At 39.7% G+C, this 15965-nt stretch overlaps 3 protein-coding genes across 10 annotated transcripts in view; 1 reads left to right on the top strand and 2 right to left on the bottom strand.

The window, feature by feature from the left end:
* The window catches only part of Dscam4 (Down syndrome cell adhesion molecule 4), a 50553-nt gene extending 49218 nt beyond the window's left edge, over positions 1-1335 (bottom strand). For 4 of the 8 annotated variants that reach the window (XM_017078716.4, XM_017078715.4, XM_017078709.4 and 1 more), the window contains exon 1: positions 893-1323. The gene's annotated coding sequence lies outside the window, so the exon portion shown is untranslated. Of the gene's footprint in view, positions 1-892 lie in introns of all 8 variants that reach the window. The other 4 variants (XR_010653901.2, XR_010653902.2, XM_017078710.4 and 1 more) reach the window with 3 other exon arrangements.
* Positions 1336-3120: 1785 nt separating this feature from the next.
* Positions 3121-5798, top strand: LOC108012669 (uncharacterized). Its single transcript, XM_017078096.4, has 3 exons — positions 3121-3453; positions 3512-4209; positions 5183-5798. Exons 1-3 carry the CDS (start codon positions 3276-3278, stop codon positions 5501-5503), a joined length of 1197 nt encoding a protein of 398 aa, XP_016933585.2. The 5' UTR covers positions 3121-3275; the 3' UTR covers positions 5504-5798.
* Positions 5799-9271: 3473 nt separating this feature from the next.
* eIF4E3 (eukaryotic translation initiation factor 4E3) lies at positions 9272-10621 on the bottom strand. The gene is made up of 6 exons (XM_017078141.4): positions 10438-10621; positions 10126-10381; positions 9990-10064; positions 9832-9931; positions 9678-9765; positions 9272-9618 (listed from the first exon to the last, which is right to left on the bottom strand). Exons 1-6 carry the CDS (start codon positions 10487-10489, stop codon positions 9458-9460), a joined length of 732 nt encoding a protein of 243 aa, XP_016933630.2. The 5' UTR covers positions 10490-10621; the 3' UTR covers positions 9272-9457.
* Between the last annotated feature and the right edge of the window lie 5344 nt (positions 10622-15965).

A 15965-nucleotide genomic window follows, 5' to 3' on the forward strand; every position in this document is an offset into this window, starting at 1 on the left:
GGATTCACAAAGTGCAGGTATTTAAAGGAGCCTTGAAGACAGCATTTCACTTTCCTACAGAGTCATATTTAAATGGGTTTCGGTAAAACATAATAACCCCTCTATTTAAAAGGTATCTCCCGAAAATAGGTATTTTATTATCAAGTAATGTTTACTTTCTCAAAAGATTATATATTCTATTCGTGTTTTAAATCTATTATTAAGTATTTTTAAAAAATAAACCCACTTCGTTTGACAATATTTTATCCTGTTCACTTGATTTTCCCTAAAACGTAACTCTATAAAAATAATTAAAATGGAAAACAAATTAAAATTCAATGTTCAATTTAAATTAAATTATATATTTAAAGCATATTAGAATCATCATAAAAACTAAACAACATTTCTTAAACAACCAAAAGGGATTTTTTTTTTTTTAACTTTGACACATTTTTTAAAGAACATGAAATGATGAATGAATTCAAAATGCAAAAATGCAAAGTTACTTTAATATAACTCAACATATTTTCCAGAAATTATAAGAACACCGCATTTGTTCTTGCCCAAAAATGATGTACACATCAAAAATCACCACTGTTGCACCAAATTTCCTGTCCGAATTAAACTGTCCCAAATAAACCCATTCAATTTCTTGACAAAACACACTTATCTGCCCGTCAAGCCATCAGCAGCTAAGCAAATTTGCATGCAATTTTCTCTCATGAGGGGAAGCACTTTTCCACTCGAAAAAATAGAGCTAGAACAAGGTTATTGCATTTGTTGTAGTTTTGTTTTTTCTTTTCGATTTAAGCACGTTGTTGCAATTCAATTTATTTTCAATTTGCGCGCATGCAAGGCGAAAAGAGGTGGAAAATTGGGTGTGGGGAAAAAGTGGGAGGGTTAACGACAACACCTTTCATTAGACACAACATTATCAGGCGCGATTTTTACTTCTTTGGCAGACTTGGCGGATTTTTCGTTTGTCTTAAAGGCCGGCACACGTTGCACTCACAAACACGAATACACTTTCGGCCGGCACTGTATATATGTGAAAGGCTTGTATATATGGCACGCACGTTTGCCGCTTCTCTTGTTGCTGTTGCAACGCAAAATTGCGAATTGCGAGTTGCACTTGCGACACTGACAACAACGACAACGACAACAACTGGCGACAACAACTGCGACGGCGCGCTCTTCGGTGTTTTTTCTTGTTTTTTTTTCCTTTTCCTCTGATAACAGGTCTCTCTGTCTCTCCCTCACACCTCGCCCTATCTCGCTTGCTCCAGCACTTACTCGCCTGCCAAGGAAATTGAGGAGCAGACAACAACCGCACGCGAGCAACGTCGAACAGCAACTGAGTCCTGATTGCGCTGTCCCGCAGGATTTTTGTGCAGATGCAGGTTGCCATAGTGGCCACCGCCTCCTCCGTCTCCGCATCCACCTCCGCATGGCCGAATCCCATCCTCCCCACCTGCCAGTGGATGCTGGGCATTGTGCGCAGAATCCCCATCCGAATCGGCATCAACAGGAGCGTAGTAAAGCGTAGTAATTTGGATTCCATTCGGCTTTCATTCACAGAGACACTCTCGCCACTCTCACGTTGCGATTTTTTGATCACTGCCATATGATGTGATATGATATTTAAAAATCGAGTTCTGGAAACCATTACAATTCAGAAAAATCAGATATGAAAATGGGCTAAAATTTTGACTTTCTTGTATAATAACCATTTGAGTGCAGATTATTAGAGAATTCAATTACAAACTCATAGAGGTATCCCACGTCAAAATCGGAGTCTAATAGGCCAAGTTATGGAATCTAGAAGTTGAGTTTTGGGTCCCGAATTCTGAAAGCCTTAGAATTTCGAAAAAATCAGACATGAAAATGGGCTAAAATTTTGACCCTCTCTTATAATAACAATTTCATTGCAGATTATTAGAGAATTTCAATGCAAACTCATAGAGGTATCCCACGTCAAAATCGGAGTCCAATAACTCAAGTTATGGAATTTAGAAATTGATTTTTGGGTTTCGAATTCTGGAAGCCAATAGAATTTCGAAAAAATCAGACATGAAAATGGGCTAAAATTTTGACCCTCTTGTATAATAACAATTTGAATGCAGATTATTAGGGAATTCAATTACAAACTCATAGAGGTATCCCACGTCTAAATCGGAGTAAAATAAGTCAAGTTATGGAATCTAGAAGTTGAGTTTTGGGTTCCGAATTCTGGAAGCCATTAGAATTTTGGAAAAATCAGACATGAAAATGGGCTACAATTTGGATTATCTTGTATAATAACAATTTGAAAGCAGATTATTAGAGAATTCAATTACAAATTCTTAGAGGTATCCCACGTCTAAATCGGAGTCCAATAAGTCAAGTTATGGAATCTAGAAGTTGAGTTTTCGGTTCCGAATTCTGGAAACCATTAGAATTTCGGAAAAATTAGACATGAAAATGGGCTAAAATTTTGACCGTCTTTTATAATACCAATTTCAATGCAGATTATTAGAGAATTTAATTACAAATTCATAGAGGTATCCCACGTCTAAATCGGAGTCCAATAAGTCAAGTTATGGAATCTAGAAGTTGAGTTTTGGGTTCCGAACTTTGGAAACCATTAGAATTTCGAAAAAATCAGACATGAAAATGGGCTAAAATTTGAACCCTCTTGTATAATTAAAATTTCAGGGCAGATTATTAGAGAATTCAATTACAAACTCAGAGAGGTATGCCACGTCAAAATCGGAGTCCAATAACTCAAGTTATGGAATCTAGAAGTTGAGTTTTTGGTTCCGAATTCTGGAAACCATTAGAAATTCGGAAAAATCAGACATGAAAATGTGCTAAAATTTGAACCCTCTTGTATAATAAAAATGTCAGTGCAGATTATTAGAGAATTCAATTACAAACTCATAGAGGTATCCCACGTCTAAATCGGAGTCCAATAAGTCAAGTTATGGACTCTAGAAGTGCAGTTATGGAATACTATTTTTTAGTTGTTTGAAAATCTCATAATTTAATTTTTCCCATCCCTGGCTAGGCAAACGTTTTTATATGCAAACAAATTTGGATGAACCAACACTAGAAATTCGATATTAAATGTAATCATTTACTTATGACTCACTGCAGCACTGACTTTCTTGTCATTCAAAAGCTGGAGTAAAAAAAGGTTCTGAGGGCATTTATTATAAAAAGCGTTTTTTATTTTGATAAAAAGACATTATTAAGGTTTGGTTCTTGTACTTTAACCATTTTTAACCAAGAGAAATCTTTCGTAATATTTCGATACCATGACGCGTTACAACTTTATGAGTGTAATGGAGGATCTGGCTGTGGACTTTACGGTGAGCAAGGAGCGTCACCAACGCTTCATCCACGATTCACGCATGCTGTCCTTGGCCATTCAGAAGCAGTTGCAAAGCGATGGTGCAGTTTTCAAGGATTACCTGGGGCAGCTACACAAAACGGGTAAGTACAGTGATCCGATTCTCTTCCAGTCCCTCTTCCATGATTTTCCCGAGAGTAGCAGCCCATGTAAACAACTTGAGCCTGGATATGCCGCTGAACTTTGACATTTTCCTGCCCATCCGCCTGCCGGTGGCAGTGGTGCCCAGTTACGATGAGGAGCAACGCAGTGTGGGATTCACCAGGGCCAACTATCGTCACCCGTTCTTCTTCGGCAATGCGGTGAATGCCAAGAGCATGAACCTCCTCCTCCAGCGGGAACTCCAGGTGGCCATATCCAAACTAAAGAGTGTGACCTCCTCCTGCACCAAGAGGATCTACGATCTGAAGTATTCGGTGCTGAGCTTTAACCAGGTGCCCTTCGTCCACCAAGTGGTGGCCATGGAGCGCCACAGCAACCGGCAGCGTTTCATCCGTTTCGACTTTGTCCTGGCCGTGGAATTCGATGGTGCCGAGATGACTCTGCCGCCGTATTTTGGGGCATATATTGGTAATCGTTGGATCGCCTATGGACTGTTGAGCGTCGATGGCGATCCCAATCCGGCAGAGTGGGCCGTCCTGGTGCCCAAGTTGCAGGATTCGTCGCCGGGCGACTGCCTCATCGCTTTGAACTGCATGATCATGCTGTTCCGCCTGCTGAGTGCCCAACAGTGCTACTGCTTCGCCCTGCCCGCCTCCGTCAAGTTCGCCTTCTTCATGGCCGTCGAGGAGCGCGGACTGGACTTCCAGCGCATGAGCATCGCCGACTTGACCGTCACGGTGAGTAGATGACTATTTTTCGGAATCTATATTATATTTAGCAATTTAACAACATTTTTCCAAGTAAAAAATACCTATATTGCTATTAAGGATCCTTACAAAGTAAATTCGGACTTAAGCTTTTAATGGAATAAACCTATCCACTATCTTAGTTGTAGAGAAACATTTAATTGAGAATTCTATTAGGTATATTAATTCTGCCTGATTAATTCATACTCTATTATATTTCTCTAAGATTGTTTGGATTTTATTTCAGTAAGATCGAACATAAAAAATCTATTTTTATATTTTAAAAATTGTTATGGAGGTTCAACATACATTTCATGTATACAAACGTTATTAGATACATGAAATGTTTGTCGAGTTACGAAGACTTCAACTTAAAGAACGCATTTCTTGAGCATAAATAATCGGAAAGGGTGAATCTACATCAAGTAAAAACAACCTTTATTATTAAGTTTAAAACTGAAACTTATTAATGAAACTTAAGAGACTAAGCTAAAATTTTATTTCCACATATTCTTATCTGCGGCTTAATAAGGGACCAATCATATCAACTAAGTCCAGCATGACAGCCCTCCTTTCAGTGTGGGAAAAATCTTAAGGGATGATATATTGGGTAAGGCCTACTAAGTGGTCTGCACTTGAAGAATATGTAAAAGTGCTTACCTTTAAATCGATTTACGAGCTTGTAACATCTTATATGTATGATAAAATGTTCTTGATCATATCTTTTCTTTTTTTTGAACATACTTCAACATTGTACAATTATAAATATGTAATATTTTGCTTGGTATGTCTCGAATATATGTATTTTTATTTGTCGTTATTGATGTTTTTACTCATAACTTGTTAATATTTTTCATTTAGGTTTTGCTTTAATACTAATCACAATATGTTTTATATTTATTAGTAATAGTGTCTCTTTACTGCTGTTATATTGATATCTCTAATCTTTCCATTCCCCATTTAGACCCTGTTCCACCTGCTGTTCGGGACCATGTACCAGGCGGTGGCCAGGAACACCAGGGGCGACAAGGCCACCCGGAACAGTAGGCTGATGGCCATCCGGAAGCAGCAGCTGCGAGCCAGAGGCATCTACGCCATGCTGGCGGATGCAGTGCTCCGGAACTCGATCACCAGCGAGTTTGTCAACGCCTTCTTCTGGCACATCCACATCTCACCGCCGCCCGTTTGCTTCTATCAGTCCCTGGTCGAGGTAAGGGACACCGATACGGCTTTGAAAAGGAAGCGGAGCACCTCTTCAAGTCCTAAGCCTGCAAAGTTAAATTGACCAGAACGATGGGTGGAGGAACACATGGAAAACAACCCCAAGAACTGGCTTCCCTTGTTGATTTTTTGAAATTTGAGCACTACTGTAAATTGGTCGAGCAGTTTGTGGGAATCCCCTATTTGCCCCGCCATCGTCTTAGTGTCAAATCTCGGTAATTGTGCAACTTTAATGCCAAAAAAAAAAATGAAAAACAAGTGGAAATGTTGGAGGAGGGCTCACACAGATACAAAATACACACAGGGTAACACAGACAGAGACAAAAGTTAATAAAAGCCAACTAAAAACTAAAGCCGAGTTGGGCTACGTGTCCCTGTTTTGACTTGCACCCCCCTAGGAAACCCCCCCCCCCCCCCTTGTTTATGAGGGGGTAAAAGTTAAATTGCAAATAGCTTGGGCTGGGCTTAGCTCGGGGGCGTGGCAGTCAGGAGGAGGCGGTGGGCGACATGAAATTTTAGAAAAATTTGCTGTTATTGTTCGGGCAAAACAAAAGGGGTAAAAGGCTTTCGCAGAGCTGGCAAAAAAGGATGGTTTTGGGTTCGGAAAATAGGTGGGTCTTCTGGGGGGTGGGGGGTGGAGTCGCATTAAACGGAAAGACACAAAAAGTTTACCCGAGTCGAGTCTCGGGGATGGAGCATAAAGTTTTCCAGCGCTTTTGACATTTCATTGTTGTCAACTTTTAACTAGTTTTTTATGTAGTCATTATTTTAAAATGCAAATCGCCTACAACTGCCAACAAAATACACACACATACATGGTACTACTGGTCCTTCCAGAATTGTTTCGATTTAATCTGCTCCAAATCAAGTTCCTTTAATTGCATTTCGTAGATGCGAAATTTGTCATATGCCTGGGAAAGTGGCAAACAGATTTACTGCATCCATCGATGAGTTAATCCGGTTAATTCACTGCGATTGGCAATCGAAAAGTGTTTATTGCATTTTCCACTTTTCGTTATTTTAATTGCATTCCCAGCTCTCTCTTTTTGCACTCAAAGTTCTTGCGTATTTATTGCCAATAAATAAACTGAAAATGAAGCCCGCAGCTGTAGGAGAAAATCATTTTCTGACTCGGAAGAGAAAAACAAGATATTTCTTCAATCATCATAAAAATATATTAAAAAGGGAGGGTTCTAAAAAATCGTGAAGAAAGTTGCCCCATCATCAATCACTTCATTTTGTTAGAACAATATATTTTCAAACTTAAATTAAATTGAAATTTAAATTCAAGTGCTTTTATCAACATTTCCCTTTTTTTGTTGAGCTGCACAATTTTCCCCCACAAAGTAGTGCACAAAAGAAAAGCGATGTCTTTTTGGGGGAGGTGGCATCTTTAATCAAAAAATAATTATGAGTGACAGGAAGGGGGGTGAGGAAAATGGGGGGGAGTAGTGTGTGTGAGTGTCTGGGAAATTACATTTGAATTATGACAAAAATGAAAACGGAACCCCCCGCCAAAAGTGATGTGCAGCAAATGAGCTAAGCGACGGCCAAGTGAAATTCAAGTGGGTCGGTGGGCGAAATTTTGGCAGAAAGTTGGGGGAGTGGCCATTACAAACATTACAAACAGAACAGCCGCAATTTACGCAACAAACAGAGCGCTGAAAATTGGACAAACGCGACGAGGACAACCGCAGGACCTCAAGCTGGAGAAGATAGAACTGGGCAGTTGGGCCCTAGGAACTCGGAACTGGGAACTGGAGACCGACAAAAGTTTATGTGAAAAACAGACAATTAATTTGTTTGGCAGCGCAAAAGGGACACCGGGACCCCAGGACTCTGGACACCAGGACACAGGACACCAGCGAGAGGACAAACAATTTCGTGCTTGTTGGCAAAGAAAATTTACGTGCCAAAGACAATTGGGACCCTCAACATTGGCAAAAGAAGCATGATACGGATTCGGATTCTCAGATGGGGGACAAACTGGTGGAGTCGGTGGAAATGGTCAAACATTTTACGCTTTTTGTTTAATTAAAATTGCAACAGGCTACAACGTTGTCCTTAAGGCAGCAACAGGAGAGCAGCAAAACAGGAACCGGAAAAAAGGCACAGAAAGAAAATGTTATATACCTACTTTTAAAATTCTTGAAAAGATATTTTTTCAAAAAAACAAGCTCAAAAATAATATGTTAGTCTTAATTGTTTCAGGTAATTTTTAATTGATTATGCGGTATTTTAAAAAGAGACTCAATTAAGTTAAGATACAAAAGTATAATCATCTTAGATACATTTATAATGATATATTTTTCTTTCCAGTTGTATTTTTCACAGCATTAACATTTCATTTTGAATATATTAAAATCAGATTTATTGTTTTTCTGAATATTGCGCTTACAATGCCCCTTTTCAAATTGTTTCCTGTGCAGCAAAGTCAGCGTTTTTCAATTAAGCTTGCATTTCATTTAATATGGGGAAAAAACTACAACATTAGTTGGCTGCCCTTTGCGCTTTGCCGGATATTCTCTGTTTGTGTTTGTCCAGTTTTCCCCTATTTGCTTTTCCCGTTGCCAAAGGAAAAAGCACTCCCAGCTGGCTTTTGTTTTTTTTTTTTCTGCGCAAGGAAAACCTTTTATAGCGGTTATTAAATTGCGCTTTAAGTGCTAAACTCGAGTTAAACTATTTGCCATATCCCAGGTTGTTACCTGTCCTCCAAAGATCCAGATCCCAGCCACGGCTTCTCCTCGAAATCCGCGTACGTGTTGGCATATCAATTCACGTTACGAACGGAATAACTGCATGCATTCATTTGCGCCAAGGAATCCTGCTCGTATCAAAAACAGGATTCGCCTGAGGAGTCGAGAGGAAGAGGGTGCCATTGCCCGAAGGGTGGACAGGATGTCGGGGATACGCTGCCATTGGCACTGTCATATAACCCGGTGTACAGTGTATCACGTTCCAGTCATTTGGTGGCTGCCACTTCATAATTCAATAAAACAATAAAAGCAAAATCCTTACAAATTACAGCAATCAAATCATATGAGTCGCATGGGCAACAGTGCTGACAGGACAGATGTCCAAAACGAATATATTTTAATATGTAGTTCAAGGAACCATCAACATAGTACCAACTTCCCCAAAAACTAGGCGAATTTATCCACATATGTCCGACCAATATTAACTAAAACAATATGTATCTATAGTTAAGATTTTTCAATCATATGAAACCTCATTTCATATTGAAATACTAAATTCTTCCGAAACAGCATTTTAACCTCACAACAAGAGATAACATGACATTGAGGAATCAACCCTTACAGTTAAGACCCTAATTTAAGACATGCTTTTCTAACTATCCAATGGTTTATATTTATAAACTTTACCTCACACCCAATACCTTTCAATAAAAACCGAAGCTCATTTGTTTTATGGTTTTGTATTAATAATAATAATAATAATGGAAACAAATATATTTTAGCTATTTCAATCTCTATCCCATAAAAAACCCAAGATCCTGAAAAAATGCCAAGAGAGCACCACTATGTTACAACTGGAGGGAATGCGTCCCCAGCATATTTCCATAAATTGGTCACAATTTGCTATGCGCAGCAGCAGCACAAACAAAAGCCCTAAACCGGGAAAAGGACCAGGCACACACATAAGCACTTGCCGCGACATGGCAGCCGTTAAAGGATGGGGACGAGTCGTCCAAAATTATGACGCCAAGGATAATCGTAGGGGGGCGAGTGGTTCCCACTCCGCCGGGGAATACGTGAGGCGACTCCACTTGCCCGAGGACAACACCATCACCACACGGTACGTGGCCAACTAGTTTTATATTTCTATTTCTCTATGCAATGCTTTATTCATGCGACAACCGCTGTTCATCTCAAAAAGCATTGGTGCGTGGATAAAATGTGAGTTTGACAAATGTTTTTGGCATATGCGTTGTGCGATCGTAGATGCTCATTTCTGGCCAAGAACTGGGCATTTACGATGGCTTTGGCTATTTGGGGGTCTACAATTTGTATATGGAGTGCACATTGGGTCCGTGCTGCACCATGGCATCCGTGTGCAGCTGGTACTGGAGCTCCAGTTCGCCCAGCTGCAGCAGCTCCTTCATCTGGGTGCCAATGGACAGGATGGCACGGGAATTACGCGAATCCTTTGTCCAAAGGGCTGTGAGCAAAAGATACTTGGCATAATAACCAATAAAGGAAAAGTAATCTTATACTCACACAACTTATTAGCCTTATTGCGCACGTTGATGACCACTCCACATATCTCGTCCGAAAATTGGAAGCACTCCCCAATCATGCACAAAAGCTAAGAGGAAATATATATACATAAAACATTCGTCTTAATTTGATGGTATGGCCATAAATGTCTTACCAAATCGTGCCACAACTTATCTATAAAGCCCTTGGAGGCCTTGTCTAAGAGCATAATCCAACGACCACCCTCCTTGTTAGCATCATCCTCCCACATGGGACTGCAAGGGGAATACATTTGGAAGCCTTCAGGATGTGGCTTAAGAGAGACCAACTCACCGTACACCTTCTTTAAAGACCATATAGTCGTTGAAGATCTTCAGATCCGATGGCGGCTTGACAAAGTAGTACACACTGGAGCAGGGAATTGGTATAAAAGTTAGATACAGGTATACAAAAACTCTATATGGCAGACCTAAAGAAGTCCTCCACAGTATTGAAACTGGTCACATCGCTGAGCATTTCGGTCCAGCTCTTGGTGCGATCGTTCTCCCAGTGCCAAAGAGTCCAAGTGCGCTCCAGTGGATGCTTCATGGCCAGGTCGTAGTCAATGAGGCTCATCACCCGGTTCAAGGAGGGCATCTCCTGCTCATCGCCGCTCATGAAACCCACTCCATCATAAACGGCCAGACTCTGCTCCCAGTCGTTGGGTTCGCCATATTGCACCCATTCTGTTTGGGGGGAAAGTTCCAGAAATTTAGCCACTAAAATAATCCCTAAAACTCACCAGTTTCCCCAGCATTTTGTAATCCGTAGCTTTCGAAACCGGTGTACACCATAGTTGTTTTTTTTATTCAATTCGATAAGCGAACTTTTTTATGTTAGTTTTCTCGTTTTATTTTACTAAAAAACTCCTTGAATAGTATATTGTCTCGTGCAAAGTATAAGCGTTAATGAAAAATGAGGAAAACCACATCGGAGTTTGACAATTCACAATGACAGTAAAAGCGTTGCCACCCTGTTTTAAAAACCCCTACAGATGACTATTTGCAGTGTGACCAATTCGGGAATTAAATATGTATAACGAATATTCTTGGTCACCAGCGATTTAAATTTTTTATATAAATTTGTATAACTTGATATTATAAAATTAATGAAAAATGAGGAAAACCACATCGGAGTTTGACAATTCACAATGACAGTATTTTATTATTTTTTTTTGTAAGCTAAAGTAATATTTCACTGTTTCTAAATTACCGCAACTGATTTAATTATCACTAGTCTTACCATATAAAATATGTACTTTACATCACCTTTCTTAATTAACTCAGATTCTAGCGCACCTTATTCGGATTCTATAATGAGATAACCCAAGTCAGAAAAATTGAATCCAAGTTGTAACCACTCCATTCAAACACACTCAAATATGGCAATCCCATTCGCACATTTCGGTTGCAAAATCAAATTGAGTCGGTTAAGTACGGCCCCCGAGGGTCTATCAATTGAAATGTCACGCTAATAAAATAAAACGCCACCGAGCATACGATAAATGCACGAAAATAATAAAATGTGACTCAAATGAGCGACGGCGACAGCAGCCACAGACACAAGTTGGCAGCCGGAAAGGATCCGATTGGGAATGGAGATGTCTGCTCCTGGGGCTGCTCCTTGTGCAACAGTTTGGCCTGCAGTCAATAATCGAAATCGACTTGGGCTTGTGGCAATAAAAATTTGTCTTCGCCGCTTAAGTTGTGCGCCTTGTTGCACACAAGGTCCTGGTTTCCACAGGACTTGCCCCCCTTTTCCACGCCCCTGGTGGCGTTGCAGATAATAAAATATGTGAGTCGCTACGTGGCAGCTCCTTTGGCGTTGGCAAAGTAGCTTTGGGCCCTTGTAATGTGCACCATTTGTTGCGCGGCTGGTGGTGCGGTGGCTCCATCTCCAACTCCGACTCCAAACCAAGATGCATCTCCTCACCATTTCCATTTCCATCCGCATCTCCTGCCTCTCGGGTGAGTTATGCCGGCCAAGTTTGGAACAAAAGTGTTGGCACTGCTCCTCGGTCTTAGTTCTCGCCGCCAAATAAGTTGCCAGTCCCAATTTATTTTAAAATTCCATTTATTTTGGCTCCTAAGCAGCTTTGGCTGCTGCTGCAACTGGGAAATCGTACTTGATGGTTTTTTTTCTCAAGGAAAAGGCACAAAAAAATATGTTTCCTTAATTGGCAGAATAAATTAAGACTCGGGAGGTAAGAGTAATTGTAAAATTCCACAAGGGATTAGTTTGCTTAGACACTTGATTCATAACCCTTAATAAATTCTAAAGAAACTTAACACTACATAAGTTAATTAAATTTTAAATCCAAAAGCTATTAAGCGATTTTTATTTAATGATTTAATTTGTTGTACTGCTTATCTTATTTTATGTTCTTTGGAAATAACAATACTTGCGAGATTATATTAATATTAGTAAGCTGCGTTGTATTATTTTATTTACATTTTTACTTTAATCCATCATACAAAAAATGGGTATCTTGTTACGATTACAAATAATGGAGTATAATTTTAAATTTTAAACTACAATTTGCATTGAGAATATTTCATTTAATATACAATATTTGTAAGAATTTACATAAAAACACAAGTATTAAACAAGGTTTCTTGAGAGGTTGATCCTAAAAGACTACAATAAAACATTTTGCTTGGTAATAATACTTTTACTTTGCATATTTTCCCAAGCTGGCTTATTGCCTGAATAGCAACTAAAAAGAGCCTGCTCCAAATGGAGTTGCTGTCCCATGAATTCTTAAGAGTTAAAACTTTAATTTCAACTCTTTTTGGTACTCCCTACCCGTTTAAGTCCCCGGCAAACGCTTAGCCATGCTTTGTTAGATTTGACTTTGTGCTGCGCTTCTCAGGTGGCACTTTGGCGTATACGCAATATTTTACAGCTTTCTGCACTTTGCTGGCTGTGCTGAAAATACATGGTCAGTAAATCTTTTAAAATATTGTAATGTTGAGAGAGATGGTACAGAGGCGGAGGCGAGGGGATAGCTCACTACCAGCTTAAGCGCTTTGAGTGCCGGTGCCGTAAAAACGCCCACAAAACTGCCGTGGAAGTTGGAGGGGAAAAGCGCGTAAATGGAGCATTCTACATGGAGCTGAGGTGCCAAGGAGCCAAGGATCCAGGACCTCATCTTGAGGCAGTTCGGTGCAGACAAGCGCATGCAAGAAATGAAAATGATTTGAGGCATTATGTTCGCTCCGGTTTTACCCCGCTTTTCAGCCCGTCATTTCTGCTTTCGCTTCCGTTCGACTGTCTGTTCTTTATTTTTTGCTTTCCTCTTCTTTTTTTTTTGGCTACAAAATTGCTTTGCTCCTCCTTCATGTTGATTGTAAAAGATTTCAGTGCTGAGAGCACAAAGCATGCGATGATGTACGGAACGACGCACGTCGTACATTTTGCACCTTGAAGTGGCAAGCGGAGCAGGGACTCTGCCACTCCTTCACTCCGGCAAGAGACAGCCACATAAAACAATAAAAAGCAATGGTAAATGCCGAGGATGGGTGGCGAGAACACATCCTGCAGCACCTTGAGGCCAACCCAGCTGACAGCAGCTTCCGGCAGCCCCCAGTCCGTCTGCCCCTATCTGCCACGCCCCCAGTTGTCTTTTGGCCCGAACGCCCCCTACCTTAGCTGGACAAAAAGTTACAGGTGCACAAGGCTAAGGTATGGTCACAGTAGAGGCACAACTTCTAGGAATTCTGTTTAAAGTCTGTCGGATTTATATTCCATCATAAAATTTCTAAGAATGTTGCCAAACGAAAGTGTTTTTAAATTATAAAATCTTAAATGGGTTCTTAAACTCTTTAAATGAAGTACAATAATATATCAAACAGATAAAAATATTTTTTGAATGGTTTGTATACACAAAAAGACTTTTAAATTAAAAACTTTAATTTTAAATCTTAGAATTAGATCTAAAAAGTTGTAAGTATTATATACAATTTTTTTGAAAAAAGAGAGTATTGTGAAATATGTATTTAGGATCATGAAGTTATATTATAAAAGTTTTCAATTAAAACCGTGTACTATTTTAATTTAAATTCCATATAACAAATTTAAAGCTAGCAACTAAATAATTAATTTTTAATATAGAACACTGTATACCGTAGGTGACTTTTAAGTTATAATTATTTGACCACTATTCATTAAACACCAAATAGGGGTGGGTGGTGAATTATTAAGTATATGGTAAAATGCCTGTCCATAAACCATATTAATGGATCGACTTTATGCTGCTATAAATTCAACCATGGCTGTGTGTGTATATGCCTGTTTGCGGTGCTAAATACTTTGGACCAAGACGCCTCTGGGCGCTGGCCACCCCAACTTGGAGCTGAAGCCGGAGCTATAGCTTCTATATCTTTGAAGCCGGAGCTCGGGGCCAGGTGAAAGTCATTTCACGCTGTGTGTAGCGCAAAAGATTAAAATAATAGCAGCGCGTAAATTAAACAACCCGTTGGAGCTGAAGAGTAGGTGCCAGATGGGGATGGAACAGGAAAAAGGAAGAAGGATGAAGGGTACAAGGATATGGAGACGTAGAGCCATTGAAGTGGCAGCCATCGAGCGGAGCAGCAGGACCTGCCACATTGCCACCTCATTCCCCATCGCTAGCCTTTGTTTAGGACTGCGGTCTGGGCTAAGACGCTTACCTGGCACACCTCACCTCACCTCAATCCGCTTCCATCTCCATCTCCAGATGTCCTGGTCCTCGTCCTCCAGGACATTGCCAGCATTGCGTTGTCAGCACTTCATTTTGATCCAACATGCCGCGTGCTTCACTTAATGCGACGACTGCCAGCAGCCCGCATTTCTGAGGGGGTTGGAATACCATTCTGGGGGTTGAGATTGGTAGGATGGTAAAAAAAGCTCGCTTCTTCATCATGCACATAACTACAAAGGCGGACGCATTTCTTTGGCGAGCGCAAAAAACTTTCAACAGGCGACAGAAATTAAATGCAGAGAAACATAATGTTTGAAATAGTTGGAGAGCTTGGTTTAAAAACCTTTTTATCTCTTATTGGCTTAGTATAATTTAAAGCTCTGTAGTATTTGTTTTTAGTTATAAAAGTGACATATACTAATAATTTTTAAGAAATATAGTATAAGCATAAACCTTTTGTCTCAATAGATGATATTATTAAACTCAAATTTACTTTTTTTAACCTATATTGAACTAGAAATTACAAATATTTATCGCTTATAGGGATTATATCATGTCTTTTATAATAATTAATTTTAAAACATTGTAAGCTAAGCTTAATTTGTTAGATAAATAATAAAATAATTTTAAAAATGTTCAAATTTCCATATAGAGACCTAACATTTCAAAGTAATTGTTGAAATATAATAATTAGCATCAACCATCTTATTGTTAAAATGGTTCCTAATTACCTTACCTGAAGAATCACCTCACCCTCGACACCTTTTGTCGCCTGGCATCTGCCGAGTATTACACGTCACGAATGCGTGCGTATTGCGCTCCTGCAACTACGTACTGCTATGTGATATGGGGGTTCTTCAAGGATGGGTCCTGGGATGGGGATGCACTGATGACCTGGGTGGAAAGGGAGGGATGGAAGGGCCCAGGATGCACTGACGCAGTGATGGTTCGTTGGGCTGCTACCTTCGCTGAGTGTTTTGTGGCTTGTCTTCCCTTGCGCCCCGCTTCCTTTTCCAGATCCTTTGCAGCCGAAGCTCGCTTAATGCTTCATGTTTGCCAGCTTTCAGCTCTTTGTTCCCGTTCGTGTCCTTACTGCTCATCGTCCTGTTTTTGTTATTACTCTCCATTCTTGCTGTTGTTGTTGTTGCTACGGCAAGGTACTTTGCTTTTGTTCGATGAAACGTAAAAATAGCAACAAGCAACGAAAACTCATTTTTAGACAATGCCGCATAATTCCAACGCAATGGCGGTAAAGGAAGCAAAAGAGGAAGAAAAGGCAACAGAATAAGATCCCAACGACTTTTTGTTGTAATAAGGTATTTCCGCTTTGTTGTAGCTGCTCATCTCAGCTTTAGTCCCCTCTTTTTCACCACTAAACTGTAAATAATTTCTATAGGTATTCATGGAGGATTTTCTTTTTATTGATATAAAATAAAATCTTAACCAAAAAGTATCCATTAACTTTAAAGATATAGGTTCTAAAGGGGTTCCCAGTTCTGATCTTAATTTAGCTTAAAAAAGCTTAAAATAATTTATTTTAAAGATCATAATAACAAAGGTATTATAAACACAACATAACTTATTACTTA

The sequence above is a fragment of the Drosophila suzukii genome, chromosome 3, assembly GCF_043229965.1.
Source record: "Drosophila suzukii chromosome 3, CBGP_Dsuzu_IsoJpt1.0, whole genome shotgun sequence".
NCBI lineage: Eukaryota > Metazoa > Arthropoda > Insecta > Diptera > Drosophilidae > Drosophila > Drosophila suzukii.